This window comes from Vulpes lagopus, chromosome 3, assembly GCF_018345385.1.
Source record: "Vulpes lagopus strain Blue_001 chromosome 3, ASM1834538v1, whole genome shotgun sequence".
NCBI classification, from domain to species: domain Eukaryota; kingdom Metazoa; phylum Chordata; class Mammalia; order Carnivora; family Canidae; genus Vulpes; species Vulpes lagopus.
Genome location: NC_054826.1, coordinates 83,975,423 through 83,997,099, shown reverse-complemented (window position 1 = coordinate 83,997,099; position 21,677 = coordinate 83,975,423). Strand labels below are relative to the sequence as shown.

Here is a 21,677-nt window from a genome sequence, read left to right as displayed (position 1 = left end):
ATAGACTATCACAGTAGGTAAAGACTATATGGTGTATAATTTTCTTGTATCTTATAGTGTGTATATTGGTGTACATTATATTATGTATAATTTACAGTGTACATATAAATTTGTATAATTTTAATCTTTAACGTAGAGTGCTCCTTTTGGTCTCTAGGTTTTTATGTAAAGAGCCCTGGACTGGAACATAGGGGCATCTGGTTCTTTTTTTTTTTTTTTTTTTTTTAATGGTTCATGTGAGGGCTTTATTTTTTTTATTTTATTTTTAAAGATCTTATTTATTCATGAGAGATGCAGAGAGAGAGAAAGAGGCAGAGACCAGGCAGAGGGAGAAGCAGGCTCCATGCAGGGAGCCCAACGTGGGACTCAATCCCAGGTCTCCAGGATCACACCCTGGGCTGCAGGCGGCGCTAAACCGCTGCGCCACCAGGGCTGCCCGGGCATCTGGTTCTTGATCAAGCTCTGGGGTTGTGTATGCATAACCTGGGACCAGCCTCTCAACCTCTTCGTCTAAATATCTTGATTGGTGAAGTAAGGGGCATGGACTAGAGCAGCATTAGCATTGTTTTTGATTATGATCTGTTGTAGTAGCTTTAACTTTACTTTGCGACCATTACAAACATGGATATATTTAACTGACATGAAAGTTGCACATGACAGTACTTGTCCTTATTACACATGTTGTTTTCTGATCTGTGTATTTTTTTTTTAAAGATTTATTTATTTGAGAGAGAGAGACAGCGTGAGCAGAGAGAGTGGCAGAAGGAAAGGAAGAGCAATCTCAAGAAGACTCTGCACTGACCAGGGAGCCTGATCCAGGACCTCAGCCAAAACCAAAAGCCAGATGCCCCGCTTCCTGACATTTTAAATCCTATTTTATTAATAACAAACACTAGTTATGATCCACTGAGGGTATTCTACAACCCAGTAATGATTTGACTCACAAACAAGTGCATAGGGGATTCCAGGCTGTTTCTGTTTCAGGATTCTTCTGTGCTCGTGTTTTACAACAGGTGTTTTAAAATGTAGAGTGCTTAAGGGACAAAAGGGTGATGTTGCTCTAACTATGCTTTCTATAAACATACTACCTGGTCTACTTTATGTCATAGGTCTGACCTGAACATTTACCTCAGGTTTACTTACTATGCACAATACAGGGATAGTTCTTCGTTCATTCAGGAATCATAATCTAATGGCCATATAGTCTGTTTTCAAGAGACTGGAGTGCTAGGCCTCATGTCATCTGTGTGGCCTTGGATAAGTCTTCTGTTTCAACATACCTGAGGCTCAGGGTATACCTCTAACAGCTGAGACTGACAGCGTTTTGGAACAGAAGAATCAGAATGTATGCATGCAGTGCATAAGGGAAAGCTTTTTGTGTTACTCTCTTCTGTGTAAATCTCAATTGTTTGCTTTGCTTTGGTACATAATGCACACCATTCCCCATCCTCCACCCCAGTCCAGGCAATGCATACCTTTGGTCCAATTTTCAGTCTTCCATAGGGTCTCAAGTTCATCATCACTTAAGCATGAGGGCTTTCCTGGCCTGGGTTAGGGCCTCCAGCTAAATGTTCCTATAAGTACCTTTGCAATAACTTCTGATACCAACTATCCAGAGTTATGAAGTCTGCTTCATAGGTTAAGAGCACAGTTTTCTACAAGATTGCCTTCAGACACCAGATAAAAATTTGGCTTGGGGGGGGGGGTCCTCCAGGTCACTTTATGACCAGCTGGCTACTAGTTTGGGAGTTTCCACTACCCCTTCAGGTTCAATAATTTAGCTATAAGGACTTCATTCAGGAACATGTTACACTTTTTTTTTTTTAAGTTTTATTTAAGTAAGCTCTTCACCCAACATGGGGCTGGACTTCACAATCAGGAGATCAAGAGTCTCATGTTCCTCTGGCTGAGCCAGTCAGGTGCCCCAGGAACATGTTATACTTTAAAATTACAATTTTATTATAGCAAAAGAAGTAGAAACCAGTCACAGGGAAAGACACAGAGAAGTCTGGGAAGGTTCTGTCGTCCCTTCCCAATGGAGTCCAAAAAACCTCACCCTCCTACCTAGCACAGGGCACACTGGTGTATTATTACATTGAGTATTGCCAACCTAGGAGGCTCAGTTGCTTCTGGGTCTTGAGTTTTTATTTGGGTCTCATTATGTCAGCCATGGGCCATGAAGTTAACTCAATCTCCAGCTTCCTCCCCTGCAATCAATCCCTTGCCCTCCCCAGGGATGTCACCTGGATCAAAGCCCCAACCCTCTAACCACATGGTTGATCTCTCTGGCCTGCCAGCCCCATCAGGAGGCTTCTCAGCATAGTCTTGTGAAGGGCTCAAGGTAAGAGCATTGCTGTCACTTCAAGGGTTTAAAAGGATCCCTCACGTTTATTACACAACCCTGTATATGCCTTCTCTTACCCCTCTCTATTTTTGTAAGGATTCTATTAGTTTATGAGAGACGGGGTGGGGGTGCAGAGGGAAAGGAAGAAGCAGGCTCCCCACTGGGCAGGGAACCCCGTATGGGACTCGATCCCACAACCATGGGATCACGATCTGAGCCACAGGCGGATGCTTAGCCCCTTAGCCACCCAGGTGCCCACCCCTCTCAATTTATAGTTTTTCTATGTCTGCTTTCTGGTCAAGGTTTTGTCTTAAACGACCATGTTGCCAGTGACTGTAAGACGACTCATGTTTTCAATTTTTTTTCAATCTCCTTTCTCCGTTATTTTTCCAGGAACTGTCCAGCTTCATTTTCTTCCACCCTTCATGAGAGTACACTGCAATATTCTTTTGACACCGAATCACTAGATTATGTTGCTTGCTGCACAGCGGATGTGAGCGAACTTGAAAAGCAAATTCTGTCCTAACCAAAAGAGCCACAGGTTGCCTCGTTTATAAAAGAGTAAGACGAAGCATGTGTCGTCAGCCCCTTCCATCCTTGTCTGACACAAGCACGCATGTCAGATGTCAGCGGCAGAGTCCTGAGTGTGTGCACGGCAGCCACGCGCCACCCTCCTACGTCACTGTCAGCGGCTCTAAAAGAAGCGCGAGGTCACCAGCAAACCCCGACGCGAAGGCACACCCGGCCGGGAGGCGCTGCGCGGCGGCACCTAGGCCCCCCGCGCAGGCGCAGAGGCGGCGCGGGCGCCGCGGCTCAGGCACCGCCGCGGACTGGCCGCAGGACCTCGCGCTGCCGGGCCCGGAAGTGCGTGCGCTCGGCCTTTCCGCGTCCCTCGCGGCGAGCGTCAGGTCGTAGCGGCGTGGTCCGCGCCGAGGGGTCGCGGCCAACTGCTTCTTCGCGGGCCCCGCCGCCGCCGCCGCCGCCGCGCTCGCGCCGCTCCTCGGTGGAGGGAAGATGGTGGGCCGGAACAGCGCCATCGCCGCCGGCGTCTGCGGGGCCCTTTTCATCGGGTACTGCATCTACTTCGACCGTAAGCGACGGAGTGACCCCAACTTCAAGAACAGGCTTCGAGAACGTGAGTGGGTCCTCTGCCCCGGCCCGCCCGCCCGCCCCGGCGCCCCGCACGGCGCCCTCCATCTTTTTCCCGTCTTGTGTTCCCCGACCGCTGGCCGTCGAATGCACGGCCGCTTGTGCCGTTCGGGGGCGGGGCCGGGGGCCCTTCCTCTGCCCGCTCTGTTGACCTCGAGAGGCCTGTGTTCTGTATTCTGCGCTTCGGTGCCCGACACCGGATCCGTAAATCCGCGGTATCGTCGCCGCATTCTTAAACCCTCTTGGTAGCTGCCCTGAAAGTGCTTCCAAGGTATGAGTGAATGCTATAGAAATCGCAGGGGAGTCCAAAGGGCTGCGCTTCCCGTGTGGCTCAGCCTTATTTCATACCTGCGACATCTTTTAAGCGAGTTTTCACGAGGGAAATCGTGTCACCAGAACCTCTGTGGTCCTTACATTTCGAAGGCCTCCGTATTAGCAACAGTGGAAGAGTAAATTTGTTGGATAAGAAATATTTTTACGACTTATCTAGGTTGCTCAGTCAAAATAATCTCTAAAATTAAAATTGAGGGGCACCGGGGTGGGTCCGCGGGCTTGGCGTCCAGCTGTTGGTTCCAGCTCAGGCCATGGTCCCAGGGTCGTGAGTTCCCTCTGAGCGGGGCGTCGACCTCCCTACCCTCCTTTGCGCTCTGCCCCTCCCCCCACTCGTGTACTTTCTCTAAAATAAATAAATCCTAGAAATAAAATTGATACGTAAGGTACGAAAGCCCAGAAGGTAGGAAGGTGTGATTATCCTCATTTAATTAAGCTCTAGTAAGATAGTTCAAGTGTTCAGAAGCCCCACGTGGCTAGTGACCTACCCTCTTGGGGGCATAAGATGATCTTAAATCATCTAGAATATGACATCTAATTCTAGCTGTCCTATGTTTTGGGAGGGAAGGGATACAGAGAATTTATCTTATTTACAGTTAGATTTATTTATTTTTTTTTTTAAAGATTTTATTTATTTATTCATAGAGACACAGAGAGAGAGGCAGAGACACAGGCAGAGGGAGAAGCAGGCTCCATGCAGGGAGCCTGACGCGGGACTCGATCCCAGGTCTCCAGGATCAGACCCTGGGCTGCAGGCAGCGCTAAACCACTGTGCCACCGGGGCTGCCACAGTTAGATAGATTTAATGGAAGGAAAGCCATTTTGGATTCAGACACTCATTTTTCCAGGCTTAGGTTAGTCATAGATCAGCTGTGTAATTTTAAACCTGCTTAATCTTGATTTTCATAGCTGGTAAAATCAGGTAATGTCCCCTGCCTCTGGTTGTTTTTGTGAAGACGCTGTGCGAAGCACTCACCATCATTGCTGACAAGAGAAAGCCCTTCCAGAAATGCTGGCTCTAAGCATAGCTAGAAATTTAGATCATTTTCTGGTAGTTTCAATAATAGTTGGAAGGGTGGTGGTGGTAGTTTGGCTACAGAGCTTAGTAAAGAATAGATCAAGCTTTTCTTCCTCTGGAAACACTGTAATCCTGTCGTTAGAAACCTTGAGAAAACTAATTTTTGATTGAGGAAACCGTAAGAGCTGTCATTTTAGACAAATTGGGAGATTATTTTCAAAGTCCCTTTTCCATCATCTTCAGTCCATAATTTTTTTTTTCCTGGAGTTAGTGGCCTAATGATTTCAGTGGTCAGCCTTGAATGATGAGTAACCTTGGGCAAGCGACTAAAACTTTCATTTCCCTCTTTTGTGAAATGTTATAGTATGTAGGGACTTTAGTACATTCCCTGGCATGTGGTAGTAAATGGATGTGAAAGAATGTTTATAAATATAATTATTTGTTGATATTTTCTTTAGGAAGTAAAATTTTTATTCAGAGTGATTCTGCAATCTGTAAGTTCATGTTTTATGTGTATGTTTGAAAGTAGACAAAATCTGTTTTAACTTGTTAGGTTTATATATAGTAGCACTTGGGATTAATTTCTAGGTAATAACTGAGTCAAGGCCTGATTTTACTCATTGAATGTGTAATTCCATGGCTTTTCAGTCTATTACTATCCTTCCCTTATTACAGGGATAGTATAATATATTGATAAAATAACGAGTAAATTGTTTTATGAAACTAAAGCTAGAAGTTTAATCTTATGCAACTCATCAGTCTTAAATTTGGTAATTGTATCAGTCAGACGTTCAAACACAATCACTCTTCACTGCATTAAAAAAAAAAATTATAAGATTGATAGTAATGGAAACTAAGTTTCTCTCTAGTGGGTTTCATTATTATTTTTGTCATTTTCCAGAAATCTGGCTTAGCAAATTCTGTTTATTCCACTAACTTGCCATGTTCATTTTGGAGGTCCCTTTTCTTTTTATGGGAATGTGTTCACTTCTGTTAGAAGGGATAGAAGGAGGGACCCACCCCTGGGTGGCTCAGTGGTTTAGCGCCTGCCTTCAGCCCAGGGTGTGATCCTGGAGTCCTGGGTTCGTGTCCTGCATTGGGCTCTCTGCATGGAGCCTGCTTATCCCTCTGCCTGGGTCTCTGCCCCCCTCCCCTTCTCTCTGTCTCTCTCATGAGTAAATAAGTAAAATCTTAAAAAAAAAAAAAAAAAAGAAGAAGAAGAAGAAGAAGGGATAGAAGGTAGTGGAAGGATAATAAAGTATCTCCCAAACTGAGAAGATACTTTGTGGCTGAAAAATGAAGCTGATGACTCCATACACTTTACAGTTTTATGCAGCTTATTTTGCAGGGGGAGGGGTGGGCAGATGACAATCCGGCTGCACAGTTACTCTCCACAAAGTCCAGACCTAAGTCCACAGATTTTATAGAGTGAGGGCATTCACAGAAATGGCATTGTTGCAAGATTAAAAGGTTCGCCCACACCTCAGAGGATTTGCATGCACACAAATGACAGCTAACCTTTCATTAGATATTGTGGCACTGCCTGTGTCAGGAAGAAGAAATGCTGTGTTCTCTCTCACAGATTCATGGAAGGCCAAAGAAAGACTGCCCCATTGTGGCCTTGGGCCTTTCTAGGGTATGTACATGAAACTCCAAGGGACTTGGAACACAAAGTCTCAAGAGAGGTCAGCCAGTGCACATGTGAACAAGATGGAAGGCCAAAGACGGAGTCGTATTGTCAGTCAGCATTGTTACAGCTTCCCTCTAGCATATGGAGGCAATACAGAATAATGTTTGAGGACACATGTTCTGAAGTTCATCTGCTTGGCTTTGAATTGCCCCTCTCCCCGCTTAATAGTTACGACCTTGGTAAACGTTCTCATCTGTAAAATGGAGCTCATAGTAGTACTTGTTTGAGTGTTACTGTGAGGATCAAGCAAGCAAATTAATAGCCTTTAGAATAGTGTCTGGCATGTGGCATCTAAAACTTGCTGAGTACTTAACCTCAACCTCTCATTGTTCCTTTGCCTTCAGGTCTGCTGCTTCTGTGTAGCAGTAGTGATATTTAGTAATTAATATAGTATGGTAGCATTATTCTGTGCCTAAGGATACCCTTAAGCAAATTGAAGATAGAATATTATGTGTTTTGTGTCCCCACAGTTAGTTGTCTGAAGATGAACACCCATGAAAGGTAGTTTGTTAGAAAAATAGGCAGTCTTCAAAATTGCATATAAGATCAGCCTATTTAATGTATATTTCTTTGTTGAAGCAGCTAGAATTTAATCCTTAGAGAATTTAATCCTTAGATGTTTTCGGGGCTCGAGTTGGCAAGAGGTACTGGTGTGGTTAAACCCAGTTTGTAAGGGTAGAAGAGAAAAGTCTCCTGGACCACAATAAATTAACTCCTCTCCCTGCAGTTAGGTGGACAGGTCACTGTCTCTTTAGTCATACATTGATTGAGACTTGGATTTGTAGAGTACATTAAGGTTTTCAGTGGACATTTGCTTGTTTTTTCTTTCTTTCCCTACAGTTAGGTGGACAGGTCACTGTCTCTTTAGTCATACATTGATTGAGACTTGGATTTGTAGAGTACATTAAGGTTTTCAGTGGACATTTGCTTGTTTTTTCTTTCTTTCTTTCTTATTTTCCTTTCTTTCTTTCTTTCTTTCTTTCTTTCTTATTTCCTTTCTTTCTTTCTTTCTTTCTTTCTTTCTTTCTTTCTTTCTTTCTTTTTTATTTACTCATGAGAGACACAGAGAAAGAGGCAGAGAAGCAGGCTCCATGCAGGGAGCCCCACGTGGGACTCGATCCTGGGTCTCCAGGATCATGCCCCGGGCCGAAGGTGGCACTAAACCACTGAGCTACCAGGGCTGCCCTTGTTTTCTGAAGCTTTTGTTCCTCACGGTAAAGTTAAACATGCCTTATCTTTAGAGAGTTTAAGAGATTTGCTAAAGTCACTGAGGTAATAAGTATTAGAGCCTTAACCTTTCTTAGCTATGCCACAATCTCCACATCACTGTGACTAGGGAAACTTACTGTAGGTATTTAGCATAGCACAACTTCAGCTGAGTTGCTGGTAGTGAACTATCTCAATTCTCAATACCAGATGCTTACTTGAGACCATTACCGACTCTTCATATGGCACATTGTAAACTAGACCATATTAAAAAATACATGGGATGAACTAATTTCATTTTCACAACAACTCTGAAGCATGTACCATTCTCGGGCCAGTTTTACATATGAGGAAAGTGAGGGACAAGTTACCATAACTTGCCCAGGGTCTCACTGACACTAAGAGCTGGGATATTAGCGATGTTCTTGCTTCCCCTGTGCTAACACCCTTTCACATGGAGCATATCATTAGATAGCAATTTTTTTTTCCTTTGAAAAAAAAAATTTAAGATTTTATTTTTTTAAGATTTTATTTTATTTATTGAGAGAGAGAGAGGGAGGCAGAGGCACAGGCAGAGGGAGAAGCTCCCTGCATGGAGCCTGACCTGGGACTTGATCCAGGTGAAGGTGGCACTAAACCGGTGAGCCACCCGGGCTGCCCCCTTTGAAATCATTTTTAAAAGATTTTGAGAGCACGCATGAGTGCAAGTGGGGGCTTGGAGCAGAGGTGAACTAAGAGGGACAGTTGTATTGTCCTGAGTGCATAGCCTGACTTGGGCCATCCCACAACCCTGAGATCATGACCTGAGCCAGAAACCGAGAGTCAGACGCTTAACTGAGGCCAACCGGGGGTCCCATTAAATAGCAACTTAAGATACTGTTAGGGTCTTTTATTGATTTGGCTTAAGGGTTTTAAAATTTTTAATGTCACTTACTTTGGAGATACGTAGTTTTTTTCCAAATCAAAAGACCAAAAACTGAGCAAGAGTGTAGGCAGAAGTTTTTTCTTTTCATCAGCCAGCAGGAGTCAAGAATCTTGCAGTGCATTTCTGAACACTGTCCTCCTACCTTCTCATTACCCGGTTTAGGAATGTCAGATAGCTTTCAACATTCAGGAAGGATTGAATCTGTTATATTTCAGTAATAAAAGTTTCTCACAGCAATGGCTTCTTTGCTTTTGTTTTACGTTTCCCTGTGGGGCGGGGCTTGCTCTGCTTGTGGCAATTAATCAGCTGTTGGAATCGTCTCCATCTTGAAAATTGTTGATCTCGGTGCCCCAAAGGGAAGGTAAAAGCTCTTGCCCAGAAATGTCATATTGTCCATGCACAGCTCATTGATCAGTACCCTGACCCTGAGAATTCAGGAGATGAAGGAAGTAAGAGAGCCCTACTCAGCATTGTTTTGCAAATAGAATGAATAACTGCCACAGTTTGATTTCTTTTAATTTCCATTTTAATAATGGTAAAATGAAAATACTCAATTTCTTGCAGGAAGAAAGAAGCAGAAGCTTGCTAAGGAGAGAGCTGGACTTTGCAAGGTAATCTGTTTTTTTCTTTTTTTATATTGTATTATATATTTTATAGAAAGAATAATTTTACAAATTACATTAAATGTATTTCGACAAAGCTAATTGATACCAGACACTGATTTTTCTATTTTAAGGTATAATTTGTTGTTTTTCAGAATAGTTAACTCAGTTCAACTGCAGATTGTTTGGTCTATCATTATTTCCCCCTTGTTGGCCCAAATAGCAAGACAACTTACTTACTACATGAGCGTTACTTTAGGGGAAATAAGATGATAGTCTCTAGAAGACAGTTCAAACTTTCTCACTCAGCTGCTTCAAAGTAATGCAGTAAACATTTATTAATTTAATTTTCCTGGCAACCCTGGTGGCTTAGCGGTTTAGTGCCGCCTTCAGCCCAGGGTGTGATCCTGGAGGCCTGGGATCGAGTCCCACGTTGGGCTCCCTGCATGGAGCCTGCTTCTCCCTCTGCCTGTGTCTCTGCCTCTATGTCTCTCTGTCTCTCGTGAATAAATAAAATCTTTAAAAAAAATAATAATAATGATTTAATTTTCCTCCCTTCAGCTTCCTTTAAAAGAACCACATACTATTTGTTTCAAAAGTTACACCAGATTATTCATACTACTGATCCAGAATCCTACCACATGGCAAATTTAACCTTGATGTAATATGTACATGCAGATAAAAATCCTTTTCTGGGGATGCCTGGGTGGCTCAGCAGTTGGGTGTCTGCCTTTGGCTCAGGGTGTGATCCCACGGTCCCAAGATCGAGCCCCATATTGGGCTCCCTGCATGGAGCCCACTTCTCCCTCTGCTTGTGTCTCATGAATAAATAAAAATCTTTTAAAAAATCTTTTTTTTCTTTTCATAGATCCTGTGTCCATAATTAGTTTTTTAAATATTTTAATTAATTTATTTATTTATTATTTATTTATTTTTGTAGCAGTTTATAATAGCAAAGAAATGAGAATTAGCTCAAATGTGCAACAACTAGATCATGATTAAGCAATCCTATATTCCTTCAATGGAATATTCTGTTACCATTTAAAATAATCCTGTAGATACATGTAAAATCTATTCAGAATAATGCTGGAGGGCAGCCCCAGTGGCTCAGCGGTTTAGCGCTGCCTTCAGCCCAGGGCATGATCCTGGAGACCCAGGATGGAGTCCCATGTCAGGCTCCCTACATGGAGCCTGCTTCTCCCTTTGCCTGTGTGTCTCTGCCTCTCTCTCTCTGTGTGTGTCTCTCATGAATGAATAAATAAAATCTTTAAAAAATAAATAAATAAAAATAATGTTGGATCAGAAAAACAGTTGACTCTAGTTATATAAAAATCTGTAATAATGACAATCACATTAATGTAAATATGCATATTTTATGATAGAGATCATTGTACTCCATTTTTTACTTCAGGTTTGATGCACAGCTTTCTGAGAACTGTTCTAGTATCAGTTTGATCATTAAGTATTTTTTTCTTATATTCATTTAAATGTAGATTCTAAATTAATGCTTGTAAGTATTAAAGAGTAAATTTCTTTTTATCGTTTTTTATGAGTTGCTCAGTTTTTTGTTGTTTTGTTTTTAGTGTCATGATTTTCTGTGTATTGATTATATCTCCAGCATGATTTTGATATTATTTATTATTCTATTTCCAAACAGTTACCTGACCTTAAAGATGCTGAAGCGGTTCAGAAATTCTTCCTTGAAGAAATACAGCTTGGTGAAGAGTTGTTAGCCCAAGGTAATATTCATTAAAAGACTAAGAAATTAGAATTTTTCACACTAATATAAATTTATAGTGATAATGGGATTTTTTTTTTTTTTTTGGTGTAGTGGAGTTTTTGTTTTTATTTCTTAAATATTTTATTTATTTATTCACGAGAGAGAGAGAAAGGCAGAGGGAGAAGTAGGCTCCCTATAGGGAGCCCGCTATGGAACTCGATCCAAGACAAGTCATTTAGTAATGGGAGGATTATTTTATTTAAGGCTGGCTCTAGGGGTTCCTGGGTGGCTCACCAGTTAAGTGCCTCACTCTTGATTTCAGTTCAGGTCGTGATCTTGGGATTCTGAGATTGAGCCCCATGTGGTCTCTGCTTGGGATTCTCCCTGTCCTCTGCCCTGGCTCATGCGGTCTCTCATGCTCGCGTGCTCTCTCTCTCTCTCTCTCTCTCTCTCATTCTCTCACTCTCACTCTCATTCTCTCACTCTCTAAAAAAAATAAAAAGGCTGGCTCTAGAAAAATACTTCTCATGGATCATCATTGTCCATAATGTTTTGAGTGAGTTTGAAGTTTGCTATATGATACAGAGACTATGAGTAATCTTTACAAATGAGGGTTGTGTTTTTTTTTCTTTTTAAGCAGTTCAGAGAATATGTAGCAGTTCACTCGTAATATGTAAATAGTAACTGACTAAAAGAATGTGATCTAGGAATATGCTTCCTCAACTTCTTCATGTAATCTTCAGGTCTTTTCCAATATTTATTTATTGGAAAGAGTGGCTAATGTAAATCCCAGAGAAGGTTAATTTACCTGTCAGGGCTATACAGTGAGTTTATGGTGCTTGATTTCAGTCAGTGATATGAATCTGATCTAGAGTTTAAGCTTTGTGCTTTATGTATTCAATTAAGGACTAAGGATTATTTCTTTCAAACATTACTATTATGAAGTTAAAATAATCAAACTGGCCAATTGGAGAACTAGAATCGGTAGAGTCTTAAATGTATTTGTAAATTTTTAGTGTCAAATTAGCTTTTATTTATTTATTTTTAAAAGATTTATTTATTGAGATAGACTTTCTGCCTGGGGATAGGGAGGAGGGGCAGAGATAGAATCTTAAGCGGGCTCCATGCCCAAATGCAGAGCTGTTTGGCTCCATTCTTTAAGGATTCTTTAAGATCATCACCTGAGCTGAAATCAAGTCTGATGCTTAACCAACTGTGCTACCCAGGTGCCCTCAAATTAGCTTTTATTAGAAAAATAGCTTCGAAGTATTTGCTATCATTGATAAAAATGGTTTTTCTTATGCTCATTGCTGTATCGTAGACTTAGTATCATGAATGTCATTTGTGATTTTTGTTTTGTTTTTATGGAAAGAATTAAAGGTTTGAAGTGGTGGTGACATGTTATTTTTTGTTTTGTCTTCCCCTTCCCAGTAATTTCTATGCGTTTTTTGTTTTTTTCTTTAGGAAATAATTATCTTTATTTGGGTGGCATAGTAGGCTGATAATATTTACAAATAAAAATGGAAATGTCTTAATAGAAAGTAATTTTGGCTTTTTTACCTCATTACAATAAGAAAAACATGAGATTTAATCATAGGGTAATAGTAAAGCACTTAAATCCTCATAGAGCTCATTTTATAGACTGTATTACTGTCCTTCTCAATCTGAAGCTAACAGCTCTAGTCAGCAGATGGCCGCAATGCACAGTAACTCATGGTGGCTGGGAGGAAGGACAGGGAAGAGTTACTCTTTTTCCTAAGCTCATATTCTACACTTTAACTCAACACCATCCAGAGGGTTACTTAACTCTACCAAGTTGCCTTTCTTCTGGTGGAAACTACCAACCAAACCTGAGGTTGAAGAATCAGGTTGGTTAGTATTAGGAGAGAAAGTCAACATCTAAGTAAACCATAAACCATGTAAAGGTGTAAGTTATTTAGGCAGTGAACTTCATTGCTTGGCATGGCCTCCACCATCTAGGGGTCTTCCATAAGCATATTCTGTTAACTGAACCAGATCTCATCTGAGGATTGATGTGAATGGGCTCAAGTCTACAGTGTAGAGAGGAAATTGTATTGAGTTGCTGTGGTGGTTCATTGACTATTTCCAGTATATTTAGAAATAATAGGAGGTGTCTTGGGATTCTGTGTGTTTTACATATAACAATCCAGTAGCTGCTCTGATTTCATTTAATAATCAGAATTAATATCCCCAGACAACAGTGTTGCAGTCCCATATATTGCCTGTAAATTCATTGGCTTGAGAATTCAGTGGCATCTTAATTTCTAAGTCAGTGGAGCCATTGTGTCCTCTCATGGAAGTCCAAGCCCATGCAAAAGACCTAATTCTTTTGTATTTTCCATTTTTAATGCTTTGTAGAGTTTTTCTTTCTTCAGTTCGAATATCTCAGTCTTTAGATTTTCCCAAGTGAATTTTTTTTTTAAGATTTTTTATTTATTTATGAAAGACACAGAGGAGAGAGAGAGGCAGAGACACAGGCAGAGAGAGAAGCAGGCTCCATGCAGGGAGTCTGATGGTGGGACTTGATCCCGGGACTCTGGGATCATGCCCTAGGCAAAGACAGACACTCAACCACTGAGCTACCCAGGCATCCCATCAAGTGAAATGTTATAGCAAGGCAATTCTTCTTCTTCACATGCCATCCTCAGTTCCTTTATTAGGTCACATTCTTATTCAGGGTTGGAAAACTGTGTTTACTGGTTTATTATAAAGGATATGACTCAGGAACAGCCAGATAGAAGAGATGCATATGATGAGGTGTGTGAGGATGGGTGGGCAGGACATGAGAATCTTCTACTGTCTCTGGATGCACCACCCTCTTAATACCTTGATGTGCTCACCAATCCAGAAAATAATCTTTTTTAAAAAAGTAATATGTCCATTGTAGGATAAGTTTTAAAAGTCCTATCACTCAGAGGTAACCTCTTTTTGCCACCAGCTTCTTGCCACTTCCATTAGTGTGACTGTTTTTCCTACTAGCATTATTTAAAAGTTTTTTTCTTTCTTGTATTTGCATGTAGTAACATTTAAAACAGTATAAGGATTAGTCTAAAGTGAATTTGGGCCTCCTTTCCTCCTCAGTTCCCAATCTTTGGGTTCTTCTCAGAAAAGTTGGGTTCTGGGGCAGCCCACGTGGCTCAGCAGTTTAGTGCTGCCTTCAGCCCAGGGTGTGATCCTGGAGACCCGGGATCTAGTCCCATATCAGGCTCTCTGCATGGAGCCTGCTTCTCCCTCTGCCTGTGTCTCTGCCTCTCTCTGTGTGTCTCTCATGAATAAATAGATAAAATCTTAAAAAAAAAAAAAAAAAAGAAGGGTTCTGTAGTTAGCAATTTCTGTCTAATACACTGTTTCAGAAATATTTGTAAGTCTATAAGTAGGAATGTAATTAGACATTTTTGCACTTTAATTTCTCCCCTTTTTAAATGTGTTTTGAAGATACTTTCAATACTTGTGATCTGATTTATTCTTAGTAATGGTTTAATAATATCCAGTTATATATACGTATTATAGATTATTTCCAAGGTTTTACTTGTGTGATATTTTTGGTATCACTTAGAGATATAATGAAGGCTTTAGAGTTGAAATTTTGACAAAGGCAAAGGCTTTCCAGGTCACATGTTATTTTTACATAAATCTTTCAGGCGAATATGAGAAGGGTGTAGACCATCTAACAAATGCAATTGCTGTGTGTGGACAGCCACAGCAGTTGCTGCAAGTGTTACAGCAAACTCTTCCACCACCAGTGTTCCAGATGCTTCTGACCAAGCTTCCAACAATTAGTCAGGTAAGAATTTGAAATGTTAATAAAAGTGGGTAGAATCTGAGAATTAAATATTTTAGGGACATTGACATTGAAAAATTAGTCTAGTGTACATGTTGAAATTATGAAACTTATCTTGGAATCAAAGTAGAATTAGAGATAGCAGTGCTTGAAACTTTTCTTCCCCTAATAATATTGATGTGATTGGGCATAAGATCTAGTTGTTGTGCCCCTATGTATGGATCAGGAAATAAGTCTCATAGTACTAAATCTCAGGCCTTGGTATTTCAAATTAGTCCACTGTCAGCTACTGAACCTAGGTTTCTATCAACTTTTGGGAGCCCGTGCGTTCAGTTAAGTGGCCAGGCGCAGAGGGCAGAGGAGCCAAGATGGCCTACCCTGAGATTATATCCTAAAGGATTGTGGATATCCTCTGACCTCACTTGTCTAAAGGCCCCAGTGCCTCCGCTTCTGCCAAGGTGGACTTTGAGCTTGGAGCTCTTTGATTATATCTGTGTAAGACTATATCTAACTTAAGAATTGATTAAAATGCATTCTGTTTATTTTTTAATCTTTTCCAGGGAACAAAATGAATCTATTTTTTGGAATAGTTTATTCGTGTATTAATTTCCATAGTTGGTGTGATTAAAAATTGGTTGATTCTTCAAACTGATGTATACTCAGCTATTTTGGAAAGGGACTATTTTCTTCTGAAAATAAAGGCCCCAAAGATTTAAAGGAAAGAGTTGGAAAATCAAAGATTTGGTCTTAATCCTTTTTATTTGTACTACTGTGATTCCTAGTCTATCTAAATCAGAATTCTCAGTTTAATATTATCTGCTCTTGCAAAGGCAGCATACCATAGTGCTTTTGGAAGATGGATCTGAGAGTGAGGTCTTTTGAAATATGGATGAGTTCATATGAACTCATGAAGCCTGAACTCCTCTTTATAAAAATGGCCTCCTTTACTCCATTAACTCATGTTATCTGGAAATATTTTCAAATGCTAATTTTGGAATTACTGTATTCCTTCTTATATGATGACTAAGCATTTTCAGGGTAAAAAGGGAAATGTTGGGAGCATAGAATGACAAGTTAAGCACTAATCAGTATTCTCAGTTTATATGAGAGTGAAAAGAGATCTTAAATTCTTTTTGGTTTTAGTTACATAATTGATTAATATGTAAAAGAGTATAATGTTAACCCTCCTTGGATTTTGAAATGGGACCGACAGTAGTATGGTCATTATTTTCTTTGATAACAGTGTCTAACAGTGTTAAATGTTGAAATCTTAGAGTGGGTAAACTTTAGCAAGGTTTGATTCTTTGAATACAAACGACATTTTTTTTCCCTTAAAAATTTTTTTTGAAATTGACGTATTGTTGACACATAATATTACATTAGTTTCATGTGTTGACAAGTCTGTACATTATGGTCTCACTACGTGTGGCTACCATCTGTCTCACCATACAATGGTATTACATGATAGAGTATATATTCCCTGTGCTGTACTTTTTATCCCTGTGATTTATTCCTTACATAACTGGAATAAGTTATTCCTGGACCTCTCACTCCCCTTCACTTGTTTTGCCCATCCCCGTAACCCACTTACCTTGTGGCAATCACCAATTTGTATTTATGAGTCTTTTTCTCCTTTTTTTCTTCATGGTTTTTAGATGCCACATAAAAGTCAAATCAGATGGTGCTTATCTTTATCTTAATGAAATAACACTTAGCACAATGTACTCTATGGCCATCCATGTTGCAGGTAGCAAGATCTCATTCTTTTTTACAGCTACATAATAGTCCGTTGTATATGTATACCACTTCTTTATCCATTTATCCATTGATGGACACATAGTGTTGCTTCCCTATCTTGGCTATTGTAAATAATGCTGCAATGATGTAGAGGTGCATACATCTTTCCAAATTAGTATTTTCATTTTCTTTAGGTAAATAACCAGTAGTGGAATTACTGCACCATATGGTATTCCTATTTTTAATTTTTTGAGGAACCTTTATACTGTTTTCCACAGTGGCTGTACCAGTTTACAGTCCAGGCAATGCATGAGTTCCTTTTTTTTTTTTTTTTCAGTCCTTGTCAACACTTGTTACTTGTTATCTTTCTGGTTCTGGCCATTCTGAGAGGTGTGAAGTGATATCTCATTGTGGTTTTGATTGCATTTCCCTGATGATTAATGGTGTTGAATATCTTTGCATATGTCTGTTGGGGAAATATGTATTCAGGTCTTCTGCCTGTTTTAAGTTGAATTATTAGGTTTTTTCCTCCATGTTAGTTGTAGTTCTTTATATATTTTGGCTATTAACCCCTTATTAGATACATAATTTACAAATACCCTTCAGTAGGTTGCCTTTTCATTTTGTTGGTTTACTTTGCCATGTAAAAGCTTTTTATTTTGTGTAGTCCCAGTGGTTTATTTTTGCTTTTGTATTCTTTGCCTGAGGGGACATACCTAGAAAAAGGTTGTTAAGGCCTTTGTCCAAGAGATTATTGCCAGTGTTTTCTTTTAGAAGTTTTATGGTGTCAGGTCTCACATTTAGATCTTTAATCCATTTTGAGTTTATTTTTGTGCATGCTGTAAGGAAGTGGTCCCATTTCATTCTTTTGCATGTAGCTGTACAGTTTTCCCAAAACCATTTATTGAAGACACTCTTTTCCCATTGGATATTCTTGTCTCTTACAAAGGACTTTTAAAAATTAATTTTTGGAGGGGATGCCTGGGATGGCTCAGCAGTTGAGAATCTGCCTTTAGCTGAGGGCATGATCCCGTGGTAGGGTATTGGAGTCCCACATCAGGCTCCCTGCGAGGGGCTTGCTTCTCTGTGTTTCTAATGAATAAATTTTTAAAAATGTTTTTAAAATAAAATAAAAAATTTTTCTTTTCTCTTTCAGAGAATTGTAAGTGCTCAGAGCTTGGCTGAAGATGATGTGGAATGAGAAAATGTCAACATAATCTCAATTAAAAATATTTTTAAAATCTTAAGTCAGAAGATGAGCAGCTCTGGGGGAGTAAGGGCAAATAGGCTTGTTATGGACTGTCCTATGCTGAAATCTACCAAAGTTAATTTTTACTTTGTGTAGATCCATTCATCTGTTTTATTTATTTTTCCCAGTGAAAAGTGTATTTTGATAGAAAGCCTTTTCATTTTATAAATACACTATGAGTTACCAAAATATCATGGATTTATTTTATTCTTAAAACGTGCAATTAAAAAGTGTACATATAACATCACCACTTATATTAAAAATACTCAGTGCTTAGTTTTGAAAGATAGGTAAAAAAGTATAAGAGAAAGCTGAAGAATGCACGTTTTTTTAAGCTAATACACTTTGCTCTACATAAAACAATTGGATGGAAACTTATTTTGTTTATCAAAACTGAGCGTTAAAATTCTTGAGAGATTATATCTTTCCATTTAATCTCTTAAATATGTAAGATTTGCTGCTGTGCTGTATTAATTCCTCCCTCCCTGTGTATTTGTCTTGAAATGTTTTGTTTAAATTGGTGGGCTTAATGTGTTCTGGATATTTATCTCTTTGTATTTAGATGTATGTAGTTGCAATTAGCACCGGGAATTAGATCTATGTACATCCTTAATCTAGCCATGTGAGCTTCACCAGTTACTGTCTGCCCTCTTTCCTCAAACAGTAAGGGAATTGGTCTGCTAATTCAGAGAAGTGTCCCTTTTAGCTTTTAATTCATTTGGTTTTATTCAGCATCTTCAAATCCACCTTCTCCTGAGGTATATATTTGTTTGGACAACCAGGCCTTGCATTTTTTTTTACTCTGAAGTTTGCATGCTTGCCTGACCTAGTATTTCTAAACCCACTTCCCCTTTTTAAAAAAGATCTAACTTATGTTGCTTTTCACTGAAATTATATGGTTCTGTCGCTACTCTTGTAAATCTGAAACTTAACCTGTAGGGTAACTGGGATGCCAAGCTTGTAAAATGTTCTCCTTTGCTTTTATCTTCAGTGTATCTCCTTAATCCTCTTTCAATCTGATTCATTTATCTTGTTATGATGAGAATAAGGTGTAACCTTGTGACTGAAGACTTGCAAAGAATGGAGATGTTCTCAAAATAGTGACATGTCATCTGTAGTCACAGGTTGAACATCAGGTGAATAAAGATCTTGGTACTTACTGTCATCTGTTGAACTGAGTAACAATTCCTCCCTGTACACATTGCCTTTATTCTGTCTAGAAATCTGAAGAGATCCCGAAGACTTTTCTTATGTACTTGTATATTTTACTTAATTTACTTACAAGTTGTCCTTAACCTTAACCTTGGGTTTATGTTGTAGTTGGGATATAGAGGAAAGAGTTTGGAGCATGGTTTTAAGTTTTTGCTTCTGGACAACCCTACAGCCTTTGGCAGTCACATACATCTCTCAACTTACCCCTGGTATTCTCATCTATCAAATTAGAACATCAGACTACGTAACTCAGACACTTAAGACTTCCTTGTGTACCTTCCAGGTTCGTGATCCCTCATCCTTAAGCAGCATGCTGCTTTTTTTTTTTTTTTTTTTTTTTTAATGACACCCTGTCTGCTCTTCGGTGAGGATAGGGAGATGACCAGTGCAAAAATGCTGGTTACCCAGTTTTACTAATAGATCCCAAATCCAAAGCAGTGTAGTGGTGATTGGTCGGTCACAGAGCTAGGAAACAGTCTTTTGTCCTATACCCACCACCACCACCACACCTATCCAGAGGGAGTATTCAGACCAAAGGCATTCAGAATATAGGTCAGAGTTATAGGGGGTGGGGTGGGGGAGTAAGGGACAGACAGCTCAGAAAGAAGGAATGGGCCCAGAAAAGGACTGGCTGGAGGGTGTGAGCAGTCAGCTTAGCCTCAGAGAAGAGTATGAAGGCTAAATGCCTTGAGAATTGTGTGATCTGAGCTAGCTGGGTACCACTTGGCTTTCTGAAAAATAACCTTGATCTAATGCTTGTTGAAAAGATTGTGATATCTTTCCAGTATAGTTGGTTATGCATTTTCTTATTTAAATGATAGCTTTTGTGCTTTAAAATTAGGTGCCACTTTTGAAAGGTAGTTGTGTTTGTTTTGGTTTGGTTTGGTCTGGTTTGAAATTTAAAAAAAAAAAGCCTAGGGACGCCTGGTGGCTCAGTGGTTGAGTGTCTGCCTTCAGCTCAGGGCGTGATGCTGGGGTCCCAGGATCAAGTCCCATATTGGGCTCCCTGCATGGAGCCTGCTTCTCCCTCTGCCTGTGTCTCTGCCTCTCTCTCTCTCTCTCTCTCTCTCTCTCTCTCTCTCTCTCTCTCTGTGTCTCATGAATAAATAAATAAAATCTTTAAATAAACATAAAAGCCTAACCATGGTTTTTCCCCAGATGTTTAATTGCTGAATACAGTTTCTTGCCTAAAGTTCTCCATGGTGACGGAACCAGGAAGTAGGGGTGATGCCAGCCAAATGGTGCTGAAGCCAAGATTTAAGAGCGTGATGACAGCCTGAATGTGCCCATGCACTAACGTTGCACACTTTATAAAGTCTTTGGAATTCGAAATCCATATCAGTGCACCGTGGTGTCCTTCCTTGGGAAGGGTTCTGTTGTTTGATTCCACAGTTTGTACTTGAGGTGAAAGTGCACTTAGGAATGGACTGGCAGTGTCCGTGCTGTCCTGTCAACAGATAGCCACAATCTACATTCACACTGAATTTATGTAAAGTACATAGAACTTGACCCAGCAAATGTGGGGAGTCATCTTACCCCTTAGAAAATTTGGCACGGGCAGCCCCAGTGGCGCAGCGGTTTGGCGCCGCCTGCAGCCTGGGGTGTGATCCTGGAGACCCGGGATCAAGTCCCACGTTGGGCTCCCTGCATGGAGCCTGCTTCTCCCTCTGCCTGTGTTTCTGCCTCTCTCTGTGTGTCTATGAATAAATAAATAAAATCTTAAAAAAAAAAAAAAGTTTGGCAACTTTCCACTTGCTGTTCTGACCTTGTTGAACCAACTTAGAGACCACAATATTAATGAGTATAGAAAAGATTTTGAGAAAATTGGAATAATCATGCAGATGTTACACAAAATTTTCTTGTGACATAAAAAAAAATGCAGTTTTACTATTGCTTGTGCCTCAACTGTAAATATTAAAGGGCCTGGAGAGTGGGATGCCTGGCTCAGGGTGTAATCCTGGAGTCCTAGTATCAAATTTTTGCATCAGGCTCCCTACAGGGAGCCTGCTTCTCCCTCTGCCTGTATTTCTCATGAATAAATAAAATCTTAAAAAAAAAAAAAGGGCTTGGAGAACATTTTTTTCAGTGTATATTTGCAGAAATGAATTCTCAGTTTGACTCAAAGTAGTGTGCCTGTTTCTAGGCTAATATCCCTTGGAGAATGTTGACATTGTGCAGCTTCTCCCAGGAAAATGCACGTTTGCTTTTGACTTCAGGAGATTCACAGATCCCAGGTTAAGCACCTGAGCTTTCAGGTCAGGAGGTGAGGGTTCTGTGTAATAGTGGGTTCCCAACTTGAGCAGATGCCTGGAAGCAGTGTTAAAGCACATTGCTGGGCAGTAGGTCTGGGCCAGGAGCATATTGCCAGTACTCCTTTTTGAAAGATTGATTTGGTTTTGGAGAGAGTATGAGCAGGAGGAGGGGCAGAGGCAGATAATTTAAGCAGACTCCATGCCCAGTATGGGGCTCTGTCTCAACCCCAAGATCATGATCTGAGTTGGAATCAAGAGAGGGATATGTAGCCAACTGGGGCACTTTTTATTTTTTTTAAGATTTTGTTTATTCATGAGAGAGAGGCAGTGACATAAGCAGAGGAAGCAGGCTCCCTGATATAGCAGGGAGCCTGATGTAGGACTCGATCCCAGGACTTTGGGATCACGCCCTGAGCCAAAGGCAGATAGATGTTCAACCAC

The 21,677-nt window shown here is 40.3% G+C and overlaps 1 protein-coding gene and 1 non-coding gene across 2 annotated transcripts; both read left to right on the top strand.

The window, feature by feature from the left end:
* The first annotated feature begins 3,136 nt into the window (after positions 1-3,136).
* Positions 3,137-18,937, top strand: TOMM20 (translocase of outer mitochondrial membrane 20). Its single transcript, XM_041749404.1, has 5 exons — positions 3,137-3,479; positions 9,227-9,273; positions 10,922-11,003; positions 14,647-14,789; positions 17,680-18,937. The coding sequence occupies exons 1-5, from the start codon at positions 3,359-3,361 to the stop codon at positions 17,722-17,724; spliced, it is 438 nt and encodes a 145-aa protein (XP_041605338.1). The 5' UTR covers positions 3,137-3,358; the 3' UTR covers positions 17,725-18,937.
* LOC121488545 lies at positions 3,718-3,852 on the top strand. The gene has a single exon (XR_005987159.1). It is a non-coding gene; the product is annotated as a small nucleolar RNA SNORA14 (small nucleolar RNA).
* Positions 18,938-21,677: the final 2,740 nt, after the last annotated feature.